We start from the raw sequence: 24,020 nt of genomic DNA, 5'->3' as shown, positions 1-24,020 counted from the left end.
TTTTAGTAATAAAAGAAGGGGATTATTAGTTAATATTTAGCAATAAAGAGCATGCTTACATTACATGATGAAATACTGCCCATCAAAAAATCGTAAGATTTTTTTCTTGTATGTTTATAAACAATAAATAGCAACAGAAATAATAATTATAAAATAAATTAATAAATTTTATTACTGTAATTCATTCATTCAATATCATAGCAGATCTTAAAACAACTATTTTCGACACAAATAAATTGATACTGAAAATACTATAGATTATCCATTTAGAATTGTATATATTATTTTTTGTGGTCAATCCACATTGACCATGATTGGCTATATAAATATATATATATATATATATATATATATATATATATAGCCTGTGACATTCCCTGTAACATAAGGATTCCAATGTGGGATCATACATCTAAATTGGTTTGGCTGTTGAGCTGCTGCGGTGGAAAAAACATACATATATACACCCTAAAAACATTACACTCCTTTTTGGGCAGTTGTGTAAAAAACAAAAAAACAAAATATAAAGTATAATAATGAAAAAACCTACATAGATTTATCTGATCAGAAGAAATCATATTCATCACCGCATCAACGAAAAAGTATCAAATGGTACTGAAAAGTAGGCTTAGTAGAACTGATGCACACTTTCTTTTCAAAAAAGTCACAAATAGAAAAATGACTATCATCAAATTCCACAAATCTCTAAACAACTGCTTTGCTCAATCTTAGTGATAATCTGTTACAAAACATTCAGTTATGTAATAACAGATTTTTGTAAACTGAAAATTGATGCCGATGTAATGATTGCTGTGCTACAATTTCTAAAAACTATGGTCCCTCATTAGCTCTAAAGAAAACAAAACAAGTTTCTTTAAAATGTTTAACAATAATGTGATAAAAACTTTATCTGTATGAAATGTTTCTTTGAACTTTTCAAACTAACAAGATTCTTTTTTCATTTTACTAAAATATTTAACAAAGTATTTTGTTATATTTTATAATTCTTCTACTTAACATTTTTACAGTATATTGTTACATTATATTTTATCATATAAATTTAGTTCTGCTACATAATTATCTTGTATATATAATAAAAATTTAATTTTCAGTCTTTGATGTGATTTATGCATTTACCCAAATGGTTTACAATGTGATGCACAAGATCTAAAATAAACATAATGTTCACATTGTAATTAAAACTGGTCACATCTATCATAAAGAAACACAAGTAATCTTCTAAAAAAAGCAAAAATAGATTAAAAAAGCTATTAGTAATGGCAATAATGTATCAAGAAAGTTTTTAGCTAAAAACATGGCACTGGCCTGATCAGAAAAATTTGAAAACAGGTCGAGCATTCAAAGTGTTAAAATAAAATGGTATTTTAAAGGGCAACACATTTTTTCTGATTTATAGATTTCAAATTACATTGCTCATTTCATTGTGTAGAAGCACAAATAACAGTTGAAGAATAATAAAAACACACAAGACAATTTTGTAACAATATTAAAACTTTATTAAAGTCAAAAATAAAATTCAAATACTACAGACTACAATTAGGAATCGATTAATTCTAGATCACATTGTTTTGATTTAATAAATTTACCAGATGTGTGAAGAACAGGCATGGTTTCATGTGCAGCTGGACCAATAAAACTTAATACAACTGGTAAAAATATTACACCATGAAATAAGCCATACACAACAACTAGGAAAAAAATCTGAAAGGAAAGAATAAATAAAAATACTAAATGCACATTAAAGTAGAACTATGATTGTTAAATTAATGAGAAATCATTTTTCAGTTATTAATTCAGTTATTAAATATGAGTCATCCTTAGGAGCATGTAGTATCTTTGGAGATGCTTATATGCTTTTTACAGGAATAAAGAAATTCCATCAACTCTTTTATACACATCATTCAAGGAGTAAACCCTGGATTCAGTCCTTATAATGTCTGTCATAAGATGAAGAAAATGAAATAGGATGTGACTTCTTAATCTGATACCCATTCAAATTCACACAAACTGAGCTTTTCGCAAACAAAATAAACTTGAATCACATTTTTTTACTATTGACTAACAGTGTCTTTGTATTTTGTATCGCATTAAGTTGTAGGGATTTTGATGTCACAATCACATATTCAGTTGTTAATCAGGTATTCCATTCATCATCAACTTTCAAAGATGGAATCAAACAACAAACTGAACTTCATGAAAATGTCTATTTTGACCATGTTTCTTAACTGCAACTAAGAACTCTGACATTAATTTTTAAAATAAAGATTGGGGTGGTTTTAAGAAAAACAACTTGTGAAAATACATAATAGGTTACCTTGACTAAGAAATCAACTGATAACATTCAAATCACTAAATCTAGAGGCACATTTGAGTCATACGAACAACATGAGTTGAAAAAGCACTTATAACATTTGGGTCTCCTGTATACTGTATATTTAAGATTCCAAATACTATAACACCCAATTTCATGAAATTTTTCACACAGTTTTGTCAAAGTTTTCACAGGAAGATTATATCTTACATTTAATTGCCTAATTCAGTTTAGTCAGGCATATGTAGATGTTTTAGAATTTTGATATTAAAAAAACTAAAAGCATTATAAATTTAAATGTTAGAAAACCATAACCCCACTAGTATTTTGGATTGTCAGTTGTTAAATAAAATTTAATAAACTATTGAAAACAATATTTTCAATAGTTTACTAAAAACTATTAAAAACCAGCCTCACTAATGAAAATGTTAAACAGAAAACAAACTAGAAAAAAGTTGTCTTCAGTGCTGAAGGAGACAACTCAAGTATGTAAATTCATCTTTATACAACAATCAAATGTCACATGTTTTATGTATCAACATTTACTTTAAATTCAAGAACTGCTGGGCTGATCTGAATGAGTCTTTTACACAAATGTTATTACTGAAATTTTAGGATGGTTTAGATGTAAATTTATGATTATTGGGTAAGCAGTAAAACTTAATGCACGTGCCACATTTTACAGTATTATTCTTTGTTATAATATTCTGAGTGACTGATTAAATCGTGTTCTGTAAGAAATAGCTGTATGGCTCTCATTGATAAAATTAAAAAAAAAGACTAAATTTAGTTAGGTATCTCATTCATAAAATTAGTAATTGCTAAAGATATCAGTTACTTAGTAGACAATTCTATTGTACCAGATTTTATATATAGACAATTGATGTAATTCTTTGTATGGAAAATTTAGCTTAATAAACTGTATTATAAATGCTTAATAGCAAAAGGAGAAGGGAAAGAATGTACATATAAGTCACATGAAAATAATAATTAAATATGTTTTATTTTAAAGTAATCTTTGTAAATTATACAAAACTAAAAAACAAAAAGGCTTTTGGTTTTGCCTCAATGATTTTGTTTATTTTAATTTACACCCATTATTTCAATTTTTGTCTGTTCTACTGTTTCTAAGGATTATGTAAGAACAACATAACCTGTTTTAACAAAATCTGATTTAATTCCGCTAACAACAAATTGGTTGGCATTTAAAACATTATGGTTCATATTAGCCAAACAAAGAATTAATATTGTAAAGAATAATTTATGCATTATTGCATTTACCCTGGACTGTTATAAGCATTGCTTTTGCAATAGTTATAATTTCTATCTTTTTGTTCTTAGTCTGCAATGCGAGAAGTTGAAATGGTAAATTGGAGACAATTTAGCCCAGGAAACAATTTAAAAATACAAATTTACTCTAATTCTAGCTTATTACAAGTTGTAACATGTTTTGACATGATATTATTTTATTGAATTTTGGTTAATAAGAAGAGCAATTACTTAATGAGAGAAATAAAAGTTGAATGTTTTCATTTTCTTAGTTAAAAATAAACTAGTTTGTATTTCTCAATTTTATAATAATAAAATTGTTACAATCAAATGTTTTTATAATAATTTACAAGTGTTCATTAAAACTGCAATGATATGACTCTCCAAACATCAGATCAGTTTTTATTAGCCTAAAAACAGTAGAGGTAGATTTTAATAAACTGGATAATAATTTATAGGTTTTAGAAGTGAAATCATAATAATAGTATTCTCCAATAAGATTTAAAAAATTTACTGTGTATGTTTTCCTGTAGGTAAAATATGGTTTTAGAAGAAACAAGGGGATGCCTGATATAATCAACCCTAGTATATTTTCAAGGATATTAGCGAAGTTTTACACTACTAAGTGTAAAACTTAGTAGTGTACTTACTGTACTTACGTTATTCCTACTGAATATATTTTTTAAAGAAAAGAGCAAATAGAAAACTTCTCTGAACAAAAAATATTTCTAGATGTTAATGACACAATTTCATTATTTTTAAGGTTAATGTTTTTAAAAGGATTTTAGCTTTATTAAAAAAATAATGATAAAAAAAGACAAACAACTTACAACAAAATTATTAGAACACGCATATTCATGATTCTAAAAAATTAACAATTGATAATTCAAGATTTTCAATACTCACTACGCATATTCATGATTCTAAAGAATTAACAACTGACACTTCAAGATTTGCAATACTCATTAAAAGCGATTATGTTTAGCAAATATTGAAGCTGAAAAGGACCTTATATGTAATAACAGAATTAGAAACTGTAGCATCCATCTATACTAACCCAATAAATAAAATTAACATTTTAAAAGCTAATACTTACCTTAAAGAATGACTGAAATGTGTATGATTGAGATATTGATAACATTGACAGTGCAATTAATGTTGAAATTCCACCATTTATAACAGCACTACCAACACTTTCAATTGTTTCTAAAATACGCTCATTCCTTGAACCATGGCATTTAAGAAATGTGTGGCCTACATGTGCAGCATAATCAACACAAAGACCTACAGCAATAACCAGGGCGATGCAAGATACAATATCAATAGTTAAGCCCCAGAAGTACATAGTACCACATACATTAATCTGCAAAAAAAAATTAATGATATAGAAAGTACTTATACTTAGGCTATTTTTTTATTTTGACATAATAGCTTATTGGACTAAACTGGTTCACTCTTAGATGAATGAATGCTTATTAATATTAGCTAATGCCTCAGTAAAATGATTAAGGAGAGCTTCATAGTGTTTCCTTCATTCATGTTTATTTCTTGTAGACTAGCTGTAATACTTTATTTAAAGAATATTTTGTGACATCAAAAATAAAGTATAGAACAATTAATAACATGTAATAATTGCTTTCTGGAAGAAAAATGCAAGCAAAGTCATCAGCATTACAATCACCATAGAAGTGCTTACAAAATAATAAATGCAATAATCATTCACAAAAAAAATCTTAAAAATAATTCTTACTCTATATTTTAATTTTCAGAATTTTCATACTATAAATTCTCTGAAGTTTTTACAATTATATTATAACCAAGTATATTTGCCAGACTTCTAGTTTGTGTCTGACAAACATTTAGATTGTATCTAACACTTATTATCTCTTTTAATACATGTAGGTTTATGAACAAATATTTGTACTAGCGTGGTTTATAACCACGACACCTTATTCTTTCTTTTTTGTTCTGAATATACTCTAAAGACAAGTGAAATAATATACAGACATGCAACATACAACAGGATCAGCAAAGTTCAAAGTACTTTGCTGTACAACTGTTTAAAATTAATATAAAATTTTACAAATGGATTAAACAACAGATAAATACACCATACACATCAATGCAGATAAAAAAAGGATGATAGAAACTATTTATTTTCTTTAAATTGCAAGTATGAATTTAATTTTGTGAATAAAATAGAAATCATAGAGGACTAAGTCTACTAAGTAGGGCATATGCATGGCATATTAAATATATGTTCCTATTCATACAACTCCATGGTTTTAAGAGGAAATATTGGCAAACTTGTTTTAATGATCCAACTGTGGTTGAATCAAAGTTATTATAATCTTTTTTTGTACATATTTTTCGTAAACTTTTCAAAACATCACATTAAAATTCAGAACTGATTGTAGTGCAAATAGGAAATATTTCAAATCAAGCAATCACTTTGATGAAAAAAAAAAACAAACATACTCTTTATAGATTGTGGACACAATCTTAATTTCTTTGTCTCTGTAAGTATGAGTTCAGCCAATGTGATGAATGTTGCTATGCTTAGTTTGTTAATTTAATTTAACAAAAAGGGAACAATTTAAAATAAAAAAACAACAACCTTAATGTAAAAACACAGAAGATATTTATCTAAAGTGAAATTTTCATTCTGCATAAATCTTATAATATAAATCAAGCATCATGATTTAATGAAAGTAAAAAATAAAAATAGTAATTAAAAAATATGCTGTAAGAAACAATAAAAACAATTGTTAAAGCTTTCAATTTTTATTATTTATTAAAAAATTAATGGTTCTTTACACCAATAATACATATACTTAATAACAGTTGCTGTCCATAAATAGTAAATATTAACTTACATACCAGAGTTAAAAGAACTGCCATGAAAATCCAAAAGCATAAGTGAATATTTAAAATAAGTACTGTAGTAGTAGCCATGACACATATGCATGCCAAAGTAAGATTTCTATAAAGTTCTCCTTGAATTATCTGAAATAAGATTTTTAAAAATTCTAAAGGAATGCAGTTTATTTTTTTATTTATTTTTTCTACCATTACTAAAATATAAAATACAAATATAATACAATGAAAGAGCTGTGCTAAATGGTTAATGAAAGAGATTGAAAAACAATGAAACACTCAAAAGCGATTAACAAAACACTTTACTTACACTATAAAACTACATGTCCATCTCATTTGTTAAACAATCATCAACAGAATGTATTGTTTATTTGTTAATTAATATTCATTATTTTTAAATATACATATTTCTTCGTATTTATTGTTGATGATTGTTTAACAATCAAAATGGCCATCTAGTTTTAGATTTTAAGTAGATTTTTTATTAACAGTTTTGAGAATTTTATTGTTTATTTATTTATTTTTTGTCAACTGTACTTAACATAATGAATAATCAATATAATGAGAATTAAAAAATATATATACTTATATGAAGAAAAAATGTAACTGAATAAGAAAAACATTTTATGAACAGTTTTCTAACAAAACAAAAAAGAAAAGAAAGTAAGTATAAAGCAAGTACTCTCTTTTATCATCTTGTGTATTTATTTCCCACTAGAAAGTATTATTTCCCCCTTTTTTATTTTAAATTATTAAATATTTAGGTACTTGTATATTATAACGACGCCAGCATTGTTGGGAGGTTATAATCAGTGCGACTGGTGGTGAGTTAAATAATAAGAATGTAAATAAATAAAATTATAAATGTAATCTAACCAAACTTAACTTATGCTCACTAACCTTGACTAATGAGCAAAAGTTAGCGAGCAAAGTAAGTGTAAGTTAAGTTTGGTTAGATTATATTTATAATTTTATTTATTTATTTTCTTATTTCAATATAGCATTTCAGTGGTGACATCTAAGAACTATACAATTAACTACAGAAGCGTTGTACATATAACCTTCAAACCATAGTGATGTCGTTACCAACATTTATAATTAAATGATTCATACCACAAAATAAAACCAGTTTTATTTTCTGATTAACACAAATTTTTGGTCAGTAATTAAATTAATCTTATTATTTTAAGAATTTTTTTTAGCATCCACACAAATAAATTATACTTAAGAGCGAAGGCCAAACAATTAGTTTTAAAGTTTAATTAAATGAATCTAAGCAGATTGAATCAAGATTAAAAATGGATTAGTGATTAATTTTTTAAAACACAGTTGGTAATAGTTTAGTATATTATTAGACTTTGTTATATACAGATTGTAAAAAAAGTCATTCAATATTTCAGTAGTGAGTTTTTTAACATCCGTATAAAAAAAATTATTGTAAACAGGTCTGAAATGCCTTTTTATCCATCTGGCCACCATTTTCTGTTTTTAAATAAAAATTTATACTTTCAGAATGGAGTTATTTTAATGAAATTAAACTTTTTTTTTAAATAACAATATCTAAAAAATAAACAAATAAAAATGGAAATTTTATATTCATAAATCTAAAAATGGTGGCCATCTTAAATTGAATTTTTCATCTTCAATAGCTCAAGAACCACTAATATTAGGAAATAATAGTTTATTAGCAAAGGTTTTAAGTGTTTCATTATGAACAAAATGATATCTTGTTTTTTTTCAAGTCGGGATTCAAACACCTGAATTAAATGGAAAATTCACTGCAATTCTATGCTCTACTTACAAAATCATTTCATGCCTGCCAGTTTTTATCTCCTCCGTTACATGATAATATTAGTCAATACCACACAAATAGTTGACATAGATCAACTGCTAAACTGGTGACATTTGGCAAAAACTCAGAATAATTTAAATTTATTAGTCAACTTTGTCCAAAATCTGTTTCCTTAATTTAGATGTAGAATCATTTGTTAATGGCTCAAATGTACTAGCCTCAGATACTGATGATGGATTTTAATGAACATTTTACTAGAATACTGTCTACAATCTGAATAATATTTACAATAAAAGCAGGCCTTTATTGCAGATTTCCACAAATGTCCTTTTCCTTTTCTGTATATCAGTTACATATCAGCTATTTCATGCTTGATATACAGATTTGCCATTCTCATAGGAAAATAATGATTTCAACTTTTCAAAAATAATCAGAATAATACATGCTACATAATAATCACATTAATTTATTGTACTCGGTTCAAAAAATTAAGATCAAATTTACATAATGCTTAATTTTACAAATTTTGCAAAGAAATTTATAAAACAGCTAACCGAGTATTTTTGAGGTATTTTCGACTGAGTGTAGGAGATTAAAACGCTGGTTTAGTGATACTTAAGCAATATCAACTATTTGAATGATATTAAATAATATTATCATACACTGAAGATATAAACTGGCAAGAAATTATTTTGTAATTTGAGTGTAGCCTCATACCACATTATGAAATCAGATCTGAAAAAATCAAGGTGTCATTTTGTTCACAATGAAATAATTAAATTTGTAATTTATAAACAATTACCTCTTAATATCAGCAGTTTTTTAGCTATTGTGTAGTAAAGATTAAGATGGCTGCGATTTTTAAATTTACTTACATAAAATTTTCATATTTATATATTTATTTTGTAGAGAATATTAGTTTACAAAGATAAGTAAAATTTCATTTAAATAACTCAATCTCTTCTGAAGATATAAATTTCGATTTAAAAAACCATTCAATAATGGACAGATGATAAAAAGGCATTTCTGGACAATGTGTACGGTAACTTTTCTCTTGTACTGATATAGCAACACACTAACAAAATATGGATGAGTTTTTTAAACTCTGTACAACAGTTGAGAAATATATTAGACAAAATTTATCCAAGATCCCAATAGTAATATGTGTGGGAAAAACCAGTTCAGCCATACAGGACTGTTACTTATGATTACTGTCAAATCATAGTCATGGAATATTAGTTATACAGTACTGTACATTTTCATTTGGCTAATGAAATAATCACTAGTGTCTGCATTGAAGAGGGAGGTAACAATCCCCATTTTTGTATTGCTTAACTCTTGGCTATTTGTAACTCTTTGGTATTTGTATTTCTCTAGCACTATAACAACAGTATGAATTAAGTGGTCAAACCAATATTGGGGTTAATGGCCACATGTAAACAATGACTGTTATCCAACACCTACATTCAAGCAATATTTTATAAATATTTAATCCTAGAAGCAACAGAAAAAAATAGACTCCTAAATGGCAGCTGAGTTTCAATAGTTGGGCTTACATTTGTAAAGATAAAAATATAAGCATGTGATCAATTTTTTTCAGAAAATCCAGGATTTAACTTTTTGTAAATTAAAAGAGCTGAAGAATTTGGCTGATTTTATCAAAGTAAATTTCTTCCAATGTTCTGTAAGCAATTAATTTTAATAATTAACTCAGTATTACAAAAAAAATGCTTATTTTGTCCACCCAAGATAATTCCATTTTCCTAAATGTAAGTAACACAAGGGTAAAAAGTTAAATTTGCCAAAATGACAATTTCCACACAATTTCATGACATTTATTGCACTAATTGGAGAAATATAATTTTGGCTTACAACCAATTTCATATGGTAACAGAAATAATTTTCTGTTATTAGAAACTTAATAGGTTATTAGAATCTTAATAGGTACATTTGATATTTCCTATTAAGGCACAAACCTTAATAGCATCTTGTGTTTGGCAAAATCACTTTTCCTGCTTCTGTTGATCCCTTCTTTTTAGAACAGATAAAAAGAGAAATGGGTAACCTAAAGCACAGACTCCATCTACAATCCCACCTGATAACTGCTGGGTAGTCATGTTTTTGGAAAGGTGAGATGTGAGAGTTGTTAGAAGAGATCTGTTTTCTATGCACAGATTGAAAAAAATCCCAATCAATGACAGCAGTAAATTAAAGTTTTCTAATCCTCCTACAAACAAAATGTAATTTAGGTACACGAAAATACAAAGAGAGTTTGTAAAAGCAATTACAACTTCCCATATATTACACCTAAAATCACACGTAACTTAATAAAAAAAATTTACATAAAAAATCAAATTTTCACCTCATCTGTAACCCAATGAGCAAATATTTTCCCCCAGATCGCTTTAAAACCATCTCCACTTGTGATGTTACTGTTTTTTAAAAGATCTTTAACATAATTCATAGCCGGTAAAGCTTCTTCGGGTCCACTAAATAATTTAAACTTTAAGTCAAAACTAGCAACCTGAAACGATAATGACAAATGAATATTAATTTGTAATTTCAAATAGCACGAATACTCTTAACTTAATTGGCTTATGAAAGATAATAATTCGATAACAATAATCACTACTTTTTTGTTGGACATTTCTGATATTTAAATAAAATAATTTGTGAATCATTTATTTATTCATTCTTCCACAACCATGATGGTGTAGAATTTAACATAAGGCATTTTGACAATTCTGAAATTATAAGCAGGTGGAAAATATTTGATAGTAAAATTTTATATTATATCTGACAATATACTTAGATGCAGATTGTGTGGTATTTAAGTTCAGCCTAATTACAGAATTTCATCCATCCCTCTCAGTCAAAAACTCTCTTCATTAAAATTATCAAAAACAAGAAAGTTACCTAAACAAAATAGTTGTTGATTCTCCTGCTTGCATGAAACTATAATAATATTTTTAATTTTCAGCATCTCATATGTTATAAAGAACTATAATCAACATTTTAATTATGAAAATACATTAAAATATATGATAATTACACATGTTGCGGCTCTGATATTTTACAAAGGATTATAAACTAAATTATGAAAAATTACTAGAAAACAAAGAAATACAAATGTCATGGCAAAAAAATATTTAATTCCATTATAAAATATATATACTAATCAAAGTTTACTGAGGAAAATTCTCTGAATTAATATATCCTAGTGTTCTGATATTATTATACAAGTACAAGAACATTTCAGTATAAAACAATCACAAACCAACATCAGATACTTAGTAAATAACTAAAAAAAGAATGTTGCAAAAAAAGAGGAAAATAGTTTTTCCTCCAAATATCAAATTTGTTATTTTTTTTGCAGATAAAGTATTATATTGAAATATATATTACAGTGTAAGTAGGCAACAAGATATTAATCTACCAATATAAAATATTAGTAACATAATTTCATAACATCAAGACAAACTGTTTTGGAGTTGAGTTATCTCAATCAAAAACTCAAAACAAGAGTGAATAAAAAGAAAGAAAATGATAGACGGGAATTATTTACAGTAATGGTTAAGCTTCTTGTGAAAGTTCCCAACTTTTCACTCACTAAAAATAACATAACTAAAATTATAACCAGAAATACTGATTTGCTATGTATTTCTCTTTATATAAAAGCTATTTTCACTGTTAAATATTCATTAATTGACACATTAACATGTTATTTTCCCATCACGGAAAATGAAACCACCATTTTTATTCTTTTCCAACAGGATGTTAACACATGTTTTGTCTACATTTCATCAAATGGCTCAGACTAAAATCATAGGGCTCACAAATATCTCGCACTCTTGAGTCAAATTTATGTCCATTAATGTAATTTTTTCTGAGCTTCAGGCATTATTATTTATACCCACATATGAGTCTTTAGTTTTTAAGTGAGGGTGAATGTGAAAAAATCAAATGAGTTTCTACTATTATTATAAATTTCTTTGAACTCTTTTACACCATTACTTTCCTACTTTATTTGAAAATTCTTTACTTGTGGTTTTGTGTGATCTCTTACATCATTTACAAAAAAAATTCTCTATTTCAGTATTTTAAATAAATCCATGATCTTCATTTATATGCAAAAAATTGTTTACTTTCAAAAAAGAAATCCAGTGATCAATTGTTTAAAAAAGTATTGGCAACCATGATATTTTATGAACCTAAAAATTATGCATGAACAGAATAGACTGTATTTGGTTTCTTACACCCAAAGAAGGAAAACAATAATGTGTAAGACAAGAGAAGACAGTCTTTGACAGATGAACATAGGAAAAAACAGCTCTGTAGTGAATAAATTTTTGTAATTTTTGTAATTTTTTAATTTTTTAGAGAAGTTTGAGAGTAGTAATAGTACTCAGTTTCTTTTTATATTAATTTTTTTCACATTCAGAGCAAACAATTCTTTTTTGAGGGATACCTTCACACTGTAAGTGTTTGTATTATTCACCATTTTTTTTATATCATTTTGTTTTTGTTGGCATTCAGGACAAACAATTTTTTTATGCCTCTTTTTAACTAAACTTTTTTTTTGTATTAAATATATATTACTGTGACAGTGAAAAAAATATAACAGTGATTATTTAGGAAAATATAATATAATCAGAGAATGTAATTTTCTAACATACAGTGATTGGTGGAGCAAGCTTTCCACATTCAAGTTTGTCAGCAAAACGGAAATTCTTGTTATATTTGGCCCCACTTGGGCTAAATAGGTACTTTCCAATAAACATTCTCAATTCTTGTTCTGATAGAATCTCATTAGGTACATCTGTAAAAAATAATTTTAAAAAACTTTTAATAAGAATGTGGAAAACTAAAAAAATATAATGTATGAATTTTAAAAGCATATGTAGAAAAAGGGAGTTTCATTATTAGTTAACATTTTAAAAAACTTAACTTTAACTACATTTTGAAAAACTTAACTTCTGTTAATTTTAAAAAACCTAAACTTGAAAGTGTCAAGATTTTTAAAATGCACCACCAGTGTAATCAAGTAAGGCATCAATTACATCAAGTGTAAGGCATTCTTCTATCCTCTCTCAATCTTTTTCAGCAATCAGTAAGGGGTTTGTTATTGTGTATTAGCATGAAAAAAGAATTCTTTGGTTTTGTTATCTAGTTTGTTGTTACTTTTTTGTTGTGTTATACTCGTACAGCTTAGTTCAACATAGATCATTTTTTGCAACTTCTTGGAGAATATTTTACAGAAAATCAGGTTAATATAATTTTTTTATATTCTATTTGTTACATTTTTATTAATTTACTTAAAAAATGCTTAATATTAACTAATTAGTAAAAAAAAATATTTAGAAAATATGTTTACTTTTTTAAAAATTCTTTGAGAATAAACAAAATTAAAAAATTACTTTTTTAGTATTGGATTGTATCACAGAAAGGTATAAAAAAGCCTACTACACTTATAAAATATTTAATTATAAGATTTATTTTATGAAACTGTTTTTGACATGTTGTTTTTTTAGGTCCTAATTCATAATTAACTTTTCGGTTTATCTTGTAGAAAATTTTGTGAAGTATAATTCAATATGCCTACATTTTTTATGTTTATTTTATTTAAATTTTCATTTCAAATTGAATTATGCATAATATATTCTAGTTGGTTTAGTTTTTTCTTTAAATTTGAGAACTTATAAAATTAAAAAAAAAATAATTTAATGAAATACTTTTAATTAACGTTTTTTGTTCAGGAAATTATATTATAATTTTAGTAAATTGTAACCTAAAAAGATTGCTTAACATTGCTGCTCTGACAGAATATTAAATCATACATTTTAAAAACCACTGACTAATATCCACGAACAAATGAAAGAATATACACCAAGAAGCAATGAAACATGTGGGTTGCATAGCTGTGGGAGTCATTTATATATAGCTTGCTGATGACGCATACGTGGTGTTGTAGCATATTTTCGAGACTACGAAAATTCTAGACTTAAAAAACTAGCAAAAATTATGCTAGTGTTATATACTAACACAATTTATTAAAAAAAAATCAACAGCAGGTAAGTAGATTTAGCAGTGAATTTGTTAATATGAAGGACAGTATAGAACTCATAAATTTATAATTATTTATAATAATTATTTTTATTGGACGTTAACAACATAATTAATAAATTTTATTGGTCTGTTTAAAACAGATTACTCACATGGGTTAAAAGCAGTCTGACACTGCAGACTGTAAAGAGTTGAAAGATAAAATTTTTGCTCTTTGACATTATTGTACCATTCAATTTTACACTGTAAACATTATATTACATTATTAATAATTATGGACACTTCACTTTTAAATTATAAGGAAATTAATCCAAGTAAGAAAATTAGTCAATTCCAAAGGACCTTTCAGAGCTAATTCTGAAATTCCTATTTCAGTTATACCATTGTCAAACAACTTCAGTGCCAGTCTCAAGAGAACCAACCTACAACTGAAATCACCAATAATCTTTAATTTGCATTCATCTGCATACAAAAAAGCTCAGCACATTTGTGGATTTAAGAAAGTAAGAGAGGTCGTTAATATAAATACTAAAGGACAGCTATCCCAATGAAGACGCTTGTAGAATTCCAGGAGTACCTATTTGCATGATAGGACTTGGATTTAATTTAATTTGCATGTTTAGTGTTGCAGTTTACTCAAAAGTATATCATGTATAACAATATCAAAAGATCTAAAACATATTAATTCCCCATCATCATTATTTTTACTGTGTTTCTAACCAATGTTACAGCAATACCTGTACTGCGATGTATACAAAACCCAAACTGTCAGTAAAAATTTTATTATCTTCACTATTAGAGGATATCTGATTGTACAGTAAAAACTCTTAACACTACTTCCACAATCTAAATGGGCTAACAGTTGTCAAAATTATCCTTATCATTTTTAGGGATAGACACTATCTTAATTTTTTTTAAACTAGTAGTAAAGTGCCCCCCTGCTCCAATATGTTTATTAAACAGTATTTTTAATACTTCAAAAAGAATGCTGGACACCAGTATAACAATCACTGAGTTCAGCTCATCTACATAGAGACATTTACTAGATCTTAGAATGTTTAGAGCAAAGATCAACAATAAAAGATCTAAAAAAACAGTAAAGATCTGTTCAACAGTAAAAGATCTAAATCTAAACCCATTTTTAATAACTGAAACCATATTCAAAAAATATATGTCAATGTGGTGACACTTTGTTATTTTGTGATATTTTTAACAATATTGTGCTCGCTATTGATAAATAATACATTAAATCCATGATAGCTTCGGTAATTTCTCACTCCTACTTCCTAATGCATATTTGCATTATGCATTTTGTCACCAGGTGTTTTTAATTTTATTTTACATACCAAGTTGTCTATAATTAAGAGTAAATAGATTAGCCAAATGTTTTACTGTATATGGAAATGTAAAATCTGTAAAGAAGCTGCATGTTTGTGTTCTATAACTCTACCAGTTATGGTGGGCTTTCAAAATATTTTAAAAGTGAGCTTCTTATATGTTTATGATATGGTGAAGTCAAGGAAGATGAATATTTTTTTATGCTGATATTCTGCAATGAAATTTAAACTGGAGTATATTGATGAATGTAAAGATTATCTTGTTTTCTTATGTTTCATTTGTACGGATGTATATCATCAACATAGTGAAGTAAGTATAATATTCTGTATTCGTTTCTTTAATTGGAAAATATATAAGTGACTCCAAAATTTGTAAAAACATTTCAACCAGCAGCCTAGAAGTGAGTAGGCTTTGTTTGTGGAGGTAGGTAAAGTTATTTTGTTCTTTAATGACTTAAGTTAAGTGTTAGGATTTCACTTATGTGTACATGCACTACACAGAGAGATTATTTATACTTTCATTTTTCAAATGCAAGTATGGAGTGTGTACATCTCATATTTTGTTCATAAGTTGTTTGTTTTATACATAAGTATTAAGTACAACCTGATATTTCCATATATCTAATTAGACTGTATTAATGAGTTGCAGAGGAAGTGATGACATTTTAAAATGGTCTCTCTTGATTTGTCTATTTTGAATTATGTTTCTTATGCATATGAAAAGGGGTGTATTTGTTTGAGGAAATGTTTGTTTACATGGTTAATTATGAATTTTGTATTATTTATTATGAATTTTCTTTTATATTTGAAATTGTAATGTACGATCAAATTTCTAGCTATGATAAATAACATTACGACTGGTTACTGCATTGAATAAAGAACTTCAAAATGAAAAACAAAAGATTATTAGGAAGATTGAATTCAATACTTTAAAAGTGAATTGTTTATCATTTTTAATAATATTAGGATTTATTAAGTTTCACCTTGTTTAAATAACAGCTTGGTCCAGATTTTGAGTACTTCAAGCCGATGTCTGACCATTTATCTCAAATTATCAGCATACTATAATTATAATTACTATAATTATCAATTATCAGCATAAAAGTACATAAACTAGGACATCATTATCACTAAACACAACAAGCTTTATGTAAAATTATAATTTATAATTATAATATGTATTATAATAAAATACCTCTTTTATAATAGAAGTTGACATAATGGAAAAATTCATCACACCAGTTATCTAATTCTGATATTATAGATTTTTCTGATTGTAAATGATTTGCTAATGCGCATATGTTATTGAGATCGGATGAATAATTAAGTTTTCCAAAATAAATACCAGCATCTTGTCCCATATCTGGATACCACTTTTCTCTTTGATTTAAGAATTTTACTAAATAACTATCTTCTGGTAAAAACCATTTAGGATCGAATTTCTGTTTTAAATTCATAACTCCTTCAATTCCGACACACATCATGCCAATAGTAATCAAAATTATTAAGATCTGGAAAGAAAAAGAAAATAAAAAACCAATAAAAACGATTTTAAAAATTAAAAAAATAAAAACGTAAATAAATTGAACTAAAAAAATGACAATAAATCAAATTAAAAAAAGGAAACAAGGTATGTAAATAGAGGACTAAACATTGTTAAGCAGTATTTAATTAAATAAAGTAATGGGTGACCAATCAACTTTCAGACAGTTTTATGGTAATTGTTTAGATATATTTTTCATGTTGTAGAAAGAGAAGGCACTTAAAGTTGCCTAATGATTAAGTTCTCACCAGGTCTTACATCGATAAGAAAATCTGTTCCATTACCAAAAATGTTTAAATGCAGTCGGGGGGCTCTTTAATGTAGGATAATTATATTCAGAGCTCTTTAATTCAGGACAATTACTATTCAGAACCCCTTGACTGCATTTAAATATTTTGTTGTAGGACAAAATTTTCTTATCGATGTAAGACAAACAAATTAACATATATACATCCTAAAAACATTACACTCCTTTCTGGGTAGTCGTGTAATAAGAAATAGAAAATAAGGTTTCAATTTGGTTATGATCTGCTACTACTGGTTTTGAAATGAAAAAAATTTTAATTTTTAACTAATTTTTTGGAATCAATATTTTATTAACAAATTATATTATCAACAAAGGTTGATAATATTAGAAATATTAACAAAGCAGGTGTATTTGGATAACATATTACTTTAAAAGTATTACTGCAAGGATTAGAATAGAATATAGCTATCCCATCTGTACAGAATATGGTGTGTTTTTTCATAAAAGTAACATAATTTTGAATTAAACAAAATGTATACTTTGTTAAATATCAGAAAAATAATTTAACTAATACATAAATTGCGATGAAATTAAATTCAAGACTATGATGTAGACCAATTCAATCTTTCAGCAGTGGTTTATGGTTTTTGAACATTATATCAGTAAGCAATACCTTTTCAGACAAAAAAAAAGCAGCAAGCAATCAATTTTTTAATTAATTTTAATAAATTAAGAGCAAAACAAAATCAAAATATTGGTACTAGATAGTAAAAACAATCTGTATTAATATATTCTAACAAGACCGGTATAACAGGCCTGAGTAACAAATTCCTACCAATAATTATGAAAGTTATAATTATAAAAAGTGTAATAATGGGAGGAATTCAGAAGGGACAAAAAGGAGAACCCTTTTTGTAAAGAATAGTTTTGTTTTACAATAGTCTTCTGTTATACTGCTCGCTGACACACAATGAACACCTGTTGTACGGTGAGAAGAGACCAGGTTTGGAATTCATGGGAACAATAGCCTCGGTCAACTGTTCTCACACTTCGACTTGGGTCCAGTCTGACACGTAAAGAGGCTAGCAGTATAAATAGCCCAGTAAGACCAGCTAAAAAAGAGAGTTCTATTAGAACCAGTCTGCAAGGCATTATAGTGTCAGTCCTGCAAGGGCAGTTCTGCGAACAGTTCAGCTTGAAGAGGCTGCAAGTTGTGTGGGCTTGGTGGAGTTCTGCAAACCAGTCCAGCGAGACGTTACAACGACGGTCCAGCGAGGAGAGTCACAAGTGTGAGTCTGCGAGACAAGAGTGGGAGATGTCAGTCCAGTGAGGAGAGTCCTGAATCCAGTTTTATATGAGTAAGAGAACGCCATGAGTATCTCCAGTAAACCAGAAATGCTATCAGTGAGTTACAGTAAAACTATAAGTGTATAAGTGAAAGAAATAATACAATAGACTTCATTCGTAAACTGTGAGGTTAGATAGCAAAGGTATTTGCAAGTGAACACTATAAGATTGTTTGTTAATATGAGACTAGTGGTTAAAAAGGGTTAAGACTAGCGGTTTCTTTTGTTAATGGGTCTAGTTTTCTATTTGTCTACCTGGAATAAATTCCAAATGATTATTTATTTTGAATTCTGTCTTGTGAAATCTGTATTTATTATTTACTAATGACATTTATCATTATTTGATGTGTAATATTTTGATTGTTATTACAGAGTTGATTAAGCTCAGTTTTTGTCATGCTTACTGTTTTGATTATGTTATATTTTATGTCATGTACTGTATTATGTATTAATTATTTGATTTTTTATTATTAACATGTAATATTATTATTATTGCTTACTACTATTATCCTGATTATTATTGTGGTTGTAATACCATATTAATATTTTTGCTCATTAATTGTCACTTACTATTATTATTATCATCATTATTGCTATTATTATTAAATTTGTCTGGTTGTAATTATGAACATTTTAAATCAATAAATTGTAATGATGTACATTCTAAACTGTCAACCTCTGAATATCCTGATCGAGCTGCGAAACACAAGACAATATATTAAACAAAATTTAAAATTGATTAGAACCAGATCAAAGAGTTGCACAATTTAAAAAACAAACAAATTTTTGAACTAAGAAAATTTGCAATTTTCAATGTTACTTTTATTTGATGATGCAGAAGATGTATCATCACCAGAAAAATACCCTCCTGATAATTTTAATATCTTAAATATAGTTGACCTTCAATCAACAATTTATAGTTGAAAAACAATTTACGGTTATTTCTGGTTTAGATGTCAGAAAAATTTCTAACATGATTATTTAATTATTTTTTAAGCGATTCTGGTTTCTATAGCAATTAGACAGTAAACTCTGGTAATAGCATGAAGTAACTGCATCTAGAACACTTAAATTCAGTGATTAGGTGCATTCATTAATGATCGCTTCCAGAATGTAGATTTCCTGAGACATTCTAGGTGTTGCAAAATCATCACATTTATGGTACATCGGCTTACTGTCTTACTCAGTACCCAAAAATAACTAGTTACATCAATGAGGTATTCCAATTTAATTCAACAAATGATCAGTACATCACTATTTTTTTATTTTTATGATATTTGGTACATGATAATCCACCTTGTATTGGCAAAAAAATAATTTTTTATATGTTTTAAAAAATTTTCTTGAGTAAGACTATTTTCTAACTCGTCAACAGGTAAAAATATCATTTTCATCACTTTTTCCATGAGCTGAAGCATTCTTATTATACGTTGTATAGAGGATCAAAAAGGACTTTTTGGAAAGAGTAGATATGGAACTTCATCTTAGTGTACTCAAAATTCATTTTGCTACATAACCAAATCTTTTAATGTTTATTTAAGTTATGTTTACAAATTGTTGTTTTTTCAAATTTTGGGCCCCAAATAAATAATGAAGGGCTTAAGGTAACAGGCTTGTTTTTTACCTTTTAATTCTTAGGTACTAATAGTACTTATTAAGAAAAAATGGACTGTTATCGAGTGTCCTTCATTAAAAAAAATGGCCACCAAATCGTAAGATTTTGAAAATGCCTCATTTTCAAAATTTTTGGGGCCCAAAAACCACATGTGGAAAAACAGGAAAAAATGTGGAAAACAGGTGGAAAAAATCTGAGATGTTTACAGCAGTAAGTACTTTTTATGTGCTTTAAAACCATATAAAATTTATTTTGTTACTCAAAGGGGTTGACGAGTAATGAAGCCATTAAAACCGCTAAAAACACCGTTCCTTCTAACCGTGAACAAAGATCCAAAAAGTTTCACAGCATGTATTTTTTCAGATAATAATGTAGGCCTACTATACAAAATATTTTGATATGTCTACCTGTTTTTACCTGTTGACGAGTTAGAAAAAAGTCTTACTCAAGAAAAGTTTTTAAAAAATTATTTTTTTGCCAATACAAGGTGGGTAGTTATCATATACCAAATATCATCAAAATCAAAAATAGTGATGCGATAAAATTTTTTTTCCCACAAATAAATTGTTTCAATAACTGTATTTTTAACTAAATGTACCAGTTATCTACTACATTAATCAGATAGCCGAGATTTCAGGTGATACTCACATAACTGAGGGTCTACTGTAGGAAAATTATAATTACATTAGTATTTATTTAAATTTACTAACCTTGCCAGGAATTGTAAGAATAACTTTTGAAAATAAAAAATGAAGAAAACCTTTTGAATGTACATTATTATCTTTTTTCAAGTTCGTTAAATCCTGACTGTCATCACATCTGAGACATGGAATAAATGGATTACCAGATGATGCCAGTCTTTGCTCATCAAGAACAACAAAAGCCAAGAAAAATGTACTTTGATAGATAAATGTGATAAAAACTCCAACAGAAGCAAAATAACAAAATGATTCCAGTGCAGGTAATACCTAAAAAAATGTCAGAAAATTACATATAAGAAAATAATTAGATGTTATTAAGAATAAATATAAACATAAAAACAAATGCTCTGCAACTATTTCCTTGACTATAAAATCGATAAAAAATGCACTATGGTAGATAAAGATATGTTTTTGCAGAATTTCACAGCTAAACAAAGATCTGTAAAAATATCAATAAACCTCTATGTGTACATCTTTTATAGCTGAAGCACATTAAATCAGCTCATCTGCAGTCTAACATTAGAGATGAGTGAAATAACAAATCTCTACACTTACTGCATGCTCATTTATAACACAACTGTACAAAAATCAATAAGTGAAAATATAGTTATTTTAGAGTATGTAGTTTTTTCTTAATCTTTTTTTGTATTAAATAATACTAATGTATTCCAGATGTTTATTTCAGCAGAAGTAATAATAATAATAATAATTGAAAAATAGAACATAAGACAAAATAAAACACATTTTTGTGTTTTATTTGTCTATAACTTTGTCCAGGGATATGAAAATATAACAGAAGATATATTTTTGCCTCCAGGTCTTGAAAATAATAGTTGTTATATTCTGTAATCACCAGAGACTCAATAGCATCGTTAAGCATAATCCCAAAGTCTTCAGATTAAGAAACCCATTAGGCCATTCAGAATTTCCATAATTTCAATACCAACCTGGTGTTGCATTTTCCTTGAAACAAGAGGATTTATTGAGGAGAAAAACTCTTTGTGAATGGAAGATATTTCTATCTTGTAAAAACAGAATTGTTTTCTTACAACATGACATTCCTGAAGTATCTGCCCATTCCATGACTCACCCTCCTCTGTGATCCTCATATCATTCTCTTTGCTGTGTGGTAAATAATTAAGATAATGTGTTCTGGCTTCCAAGAGATTTTATGGTAAAGCTCATTGTGTAAAATATCATTCAAATAAAGTGCTCAGACCTTGATATTTTGGTATGTCAGTCTTCAAACTGTTCATAAAAAAAATTTGGCTCTTGGTAAAAGATGCATGAAATCTTAAGTAATTAGTAAATCCATACCTGACCTCAAGATTAATTGCTAATTTCATGGATCTGGAGATAACACGAATAAACTTTAAACCTGCTAAATCATGGAGTCTGCCAACAGTTCTTGGCAGACAACCAATATCAATAATACATTAGTGTTAGCACACACAATGACTATGGCTTTTTAACACCTTTTTGCAGATATCACAATTATTTCACTCTGGTCATTTCTGTAAAATTTCTATGGAAGCAATCAAATTGGTTAGATGGCATTTACCATTTCTACCTTCAATGATTCCTTTGCTCTTTTATTAGGAGCTTTTCTGGGTGTCCTTCACCAAACTGAATCAGGCTCTTTTTAAAATTCTTTTTCCAATTTTTGATAAACCAAATTATAACCTACTTGCTAAATAATAATGTTTAGATAACGTTCTGACCAAACTTGTATTGCTGTAAGCTTTTACAAACAATATCTCATAATTAAAACAAAAAATAATCAATCATAGAACTGATTGTGTTTTGTGAATCACAGAACAAAAAAAAATAAGTCTGGTTATTTTGTAGTCACACCTTCCTATAATGGAGTGATAATGAAATGTTAAATAAAAACAGAATTATTATTATTATATTTTTTCTTAATTACCCTTAGTCTTCTAAAAATATTTTTAATTATCCATTAACTCACTGTAGTTCCACCAATTGATGTAGCAACTATATCAGTAAAAGAAGTTATACAAATTGATACACCAGCACGCCTTAAAGCAAGCCCAATCTGAGTTGGTAAACTGTGCCTGTAAAAAAAAAAAAAATAGACAATCATGAGATTTACCAAATTCACTTTACAAAATAACCTTGTAACAAAAGGCTGATAAACCCTTACTTGTAATCACTTTATTTTTAAGAGTAAATTTGACAAGGTCACTAACCAGTACCTAACAACAGTATCTGGTTATCAACCAAATGCAAAAGGAATGCAGCATTACCTAACTCAATGGTTTAAAGTTTTTTAAATATGGCTCTGACCATTGGCATTTTATCTTTACTTCAGATTTTTTTATTTTTCAGTATGACAATCCTTGAGATCTTCCAGTATAACAGAATCAAATTATAATATTTATTTACGTTTTAAATTTGGATCATAATGGTTTCATTTATTTTTGCTACCGTTTTTGGAGATCGCTCCCTTAAGTTACAAACACTTTCTCTTACTAAAGAATTACAAGAATTTTAAAAATACTATATTTAATAATATTAATTTAACTTGTCACTAGAGGATTAACAGTTTTGATAATCTTCACTAATAATAGTTCTGTACAATTACACTGGTCAACATGATTTTTGTCTCACAAGTACCAATAGGAGTACTTAATGCAGTTTTTTTATCCTGTTTTACCATATGTATTCAGAATTTCTCCATAATCCATAGTTTTTTGTTATTTTAATTTTTTGTAATATTTTAAAACATTTTTTCATCCATTTGTTCATTGTCAAGTAAAAGCTCCAACAGCATTGTAAATATGATGTAACTAAATGAGTTAACTCAAAGGGTAGCATTGCTACTGTTGTGCAGGTTCAGACATGTATAGACATGTACAAACATGATCTAGTGTAGCA

At 27.4% G+C, this 24,020-nt stretch overlaps 1 protein-coding gene across 1 annotated transcript in view; it reads right to left on the bottom strand.

The window, feature by feature from the left end:
- Positions 1–1,494: 1,494 nt before the first annotated feature.
- The window catches only part of LOC142323511 (patched domain-containing protein 3-like), a 111,827-nt gene continuing 89,301 nt past the window's right edge, over positions 1,495–24,020 (bottom strand). Inside the window, exons 9-16 of the mRNA XM_075363256.1 lie at positions 23,092–23,197; positions 21,132–21,389; positions 16,866–17,181; positions 12,947–13,089; positions 10,633–10,794; positions 6,482–6,607; positions 4,698–4,964; positions 1,495–1,722 (exon numbers count right to left, since the gene is read on the bottom strand). Coding sequence (XP_075219371.1) covers positions 1,558–1,722; positions 4,698–4,964; positions 6,482–6,607; positions 10,633–10,794; positions 12,947–13,089; positions 16,866–17,181; positions 21,132–21,389; positions 23,092–23,197 — 1,543 coding nt within the window. The 3' untranslated portion in view covers positions 1,495–1,557. The remainder of the gene's footprint in view (positions 1,723–4,697; positions 4,965–6,481; positions 6,608–10,632; positions 10,795–12,946; positions 13,090–16,865; positions 17,182–21,131; positions 21,390–23,091; positions 23,198–24,020) is intronic.

This window comes from Lycorma delicatula, chromosome 4 (genome assembly GCF_047948215.1).
Source record: "Lycorma delicatula isolate Av1 chromosome 4, ASM4794821v1, whole genome shotgun sequence".
NCBI lineage: Eukaryota > Metazoa > Arthropoda > Insecta > Hemiptera > Fulgoridae > Lycorma > Lycorma delicatula.
This window is presented reverse-complemented; position numbering and strand designations above follow the sequence as displayed.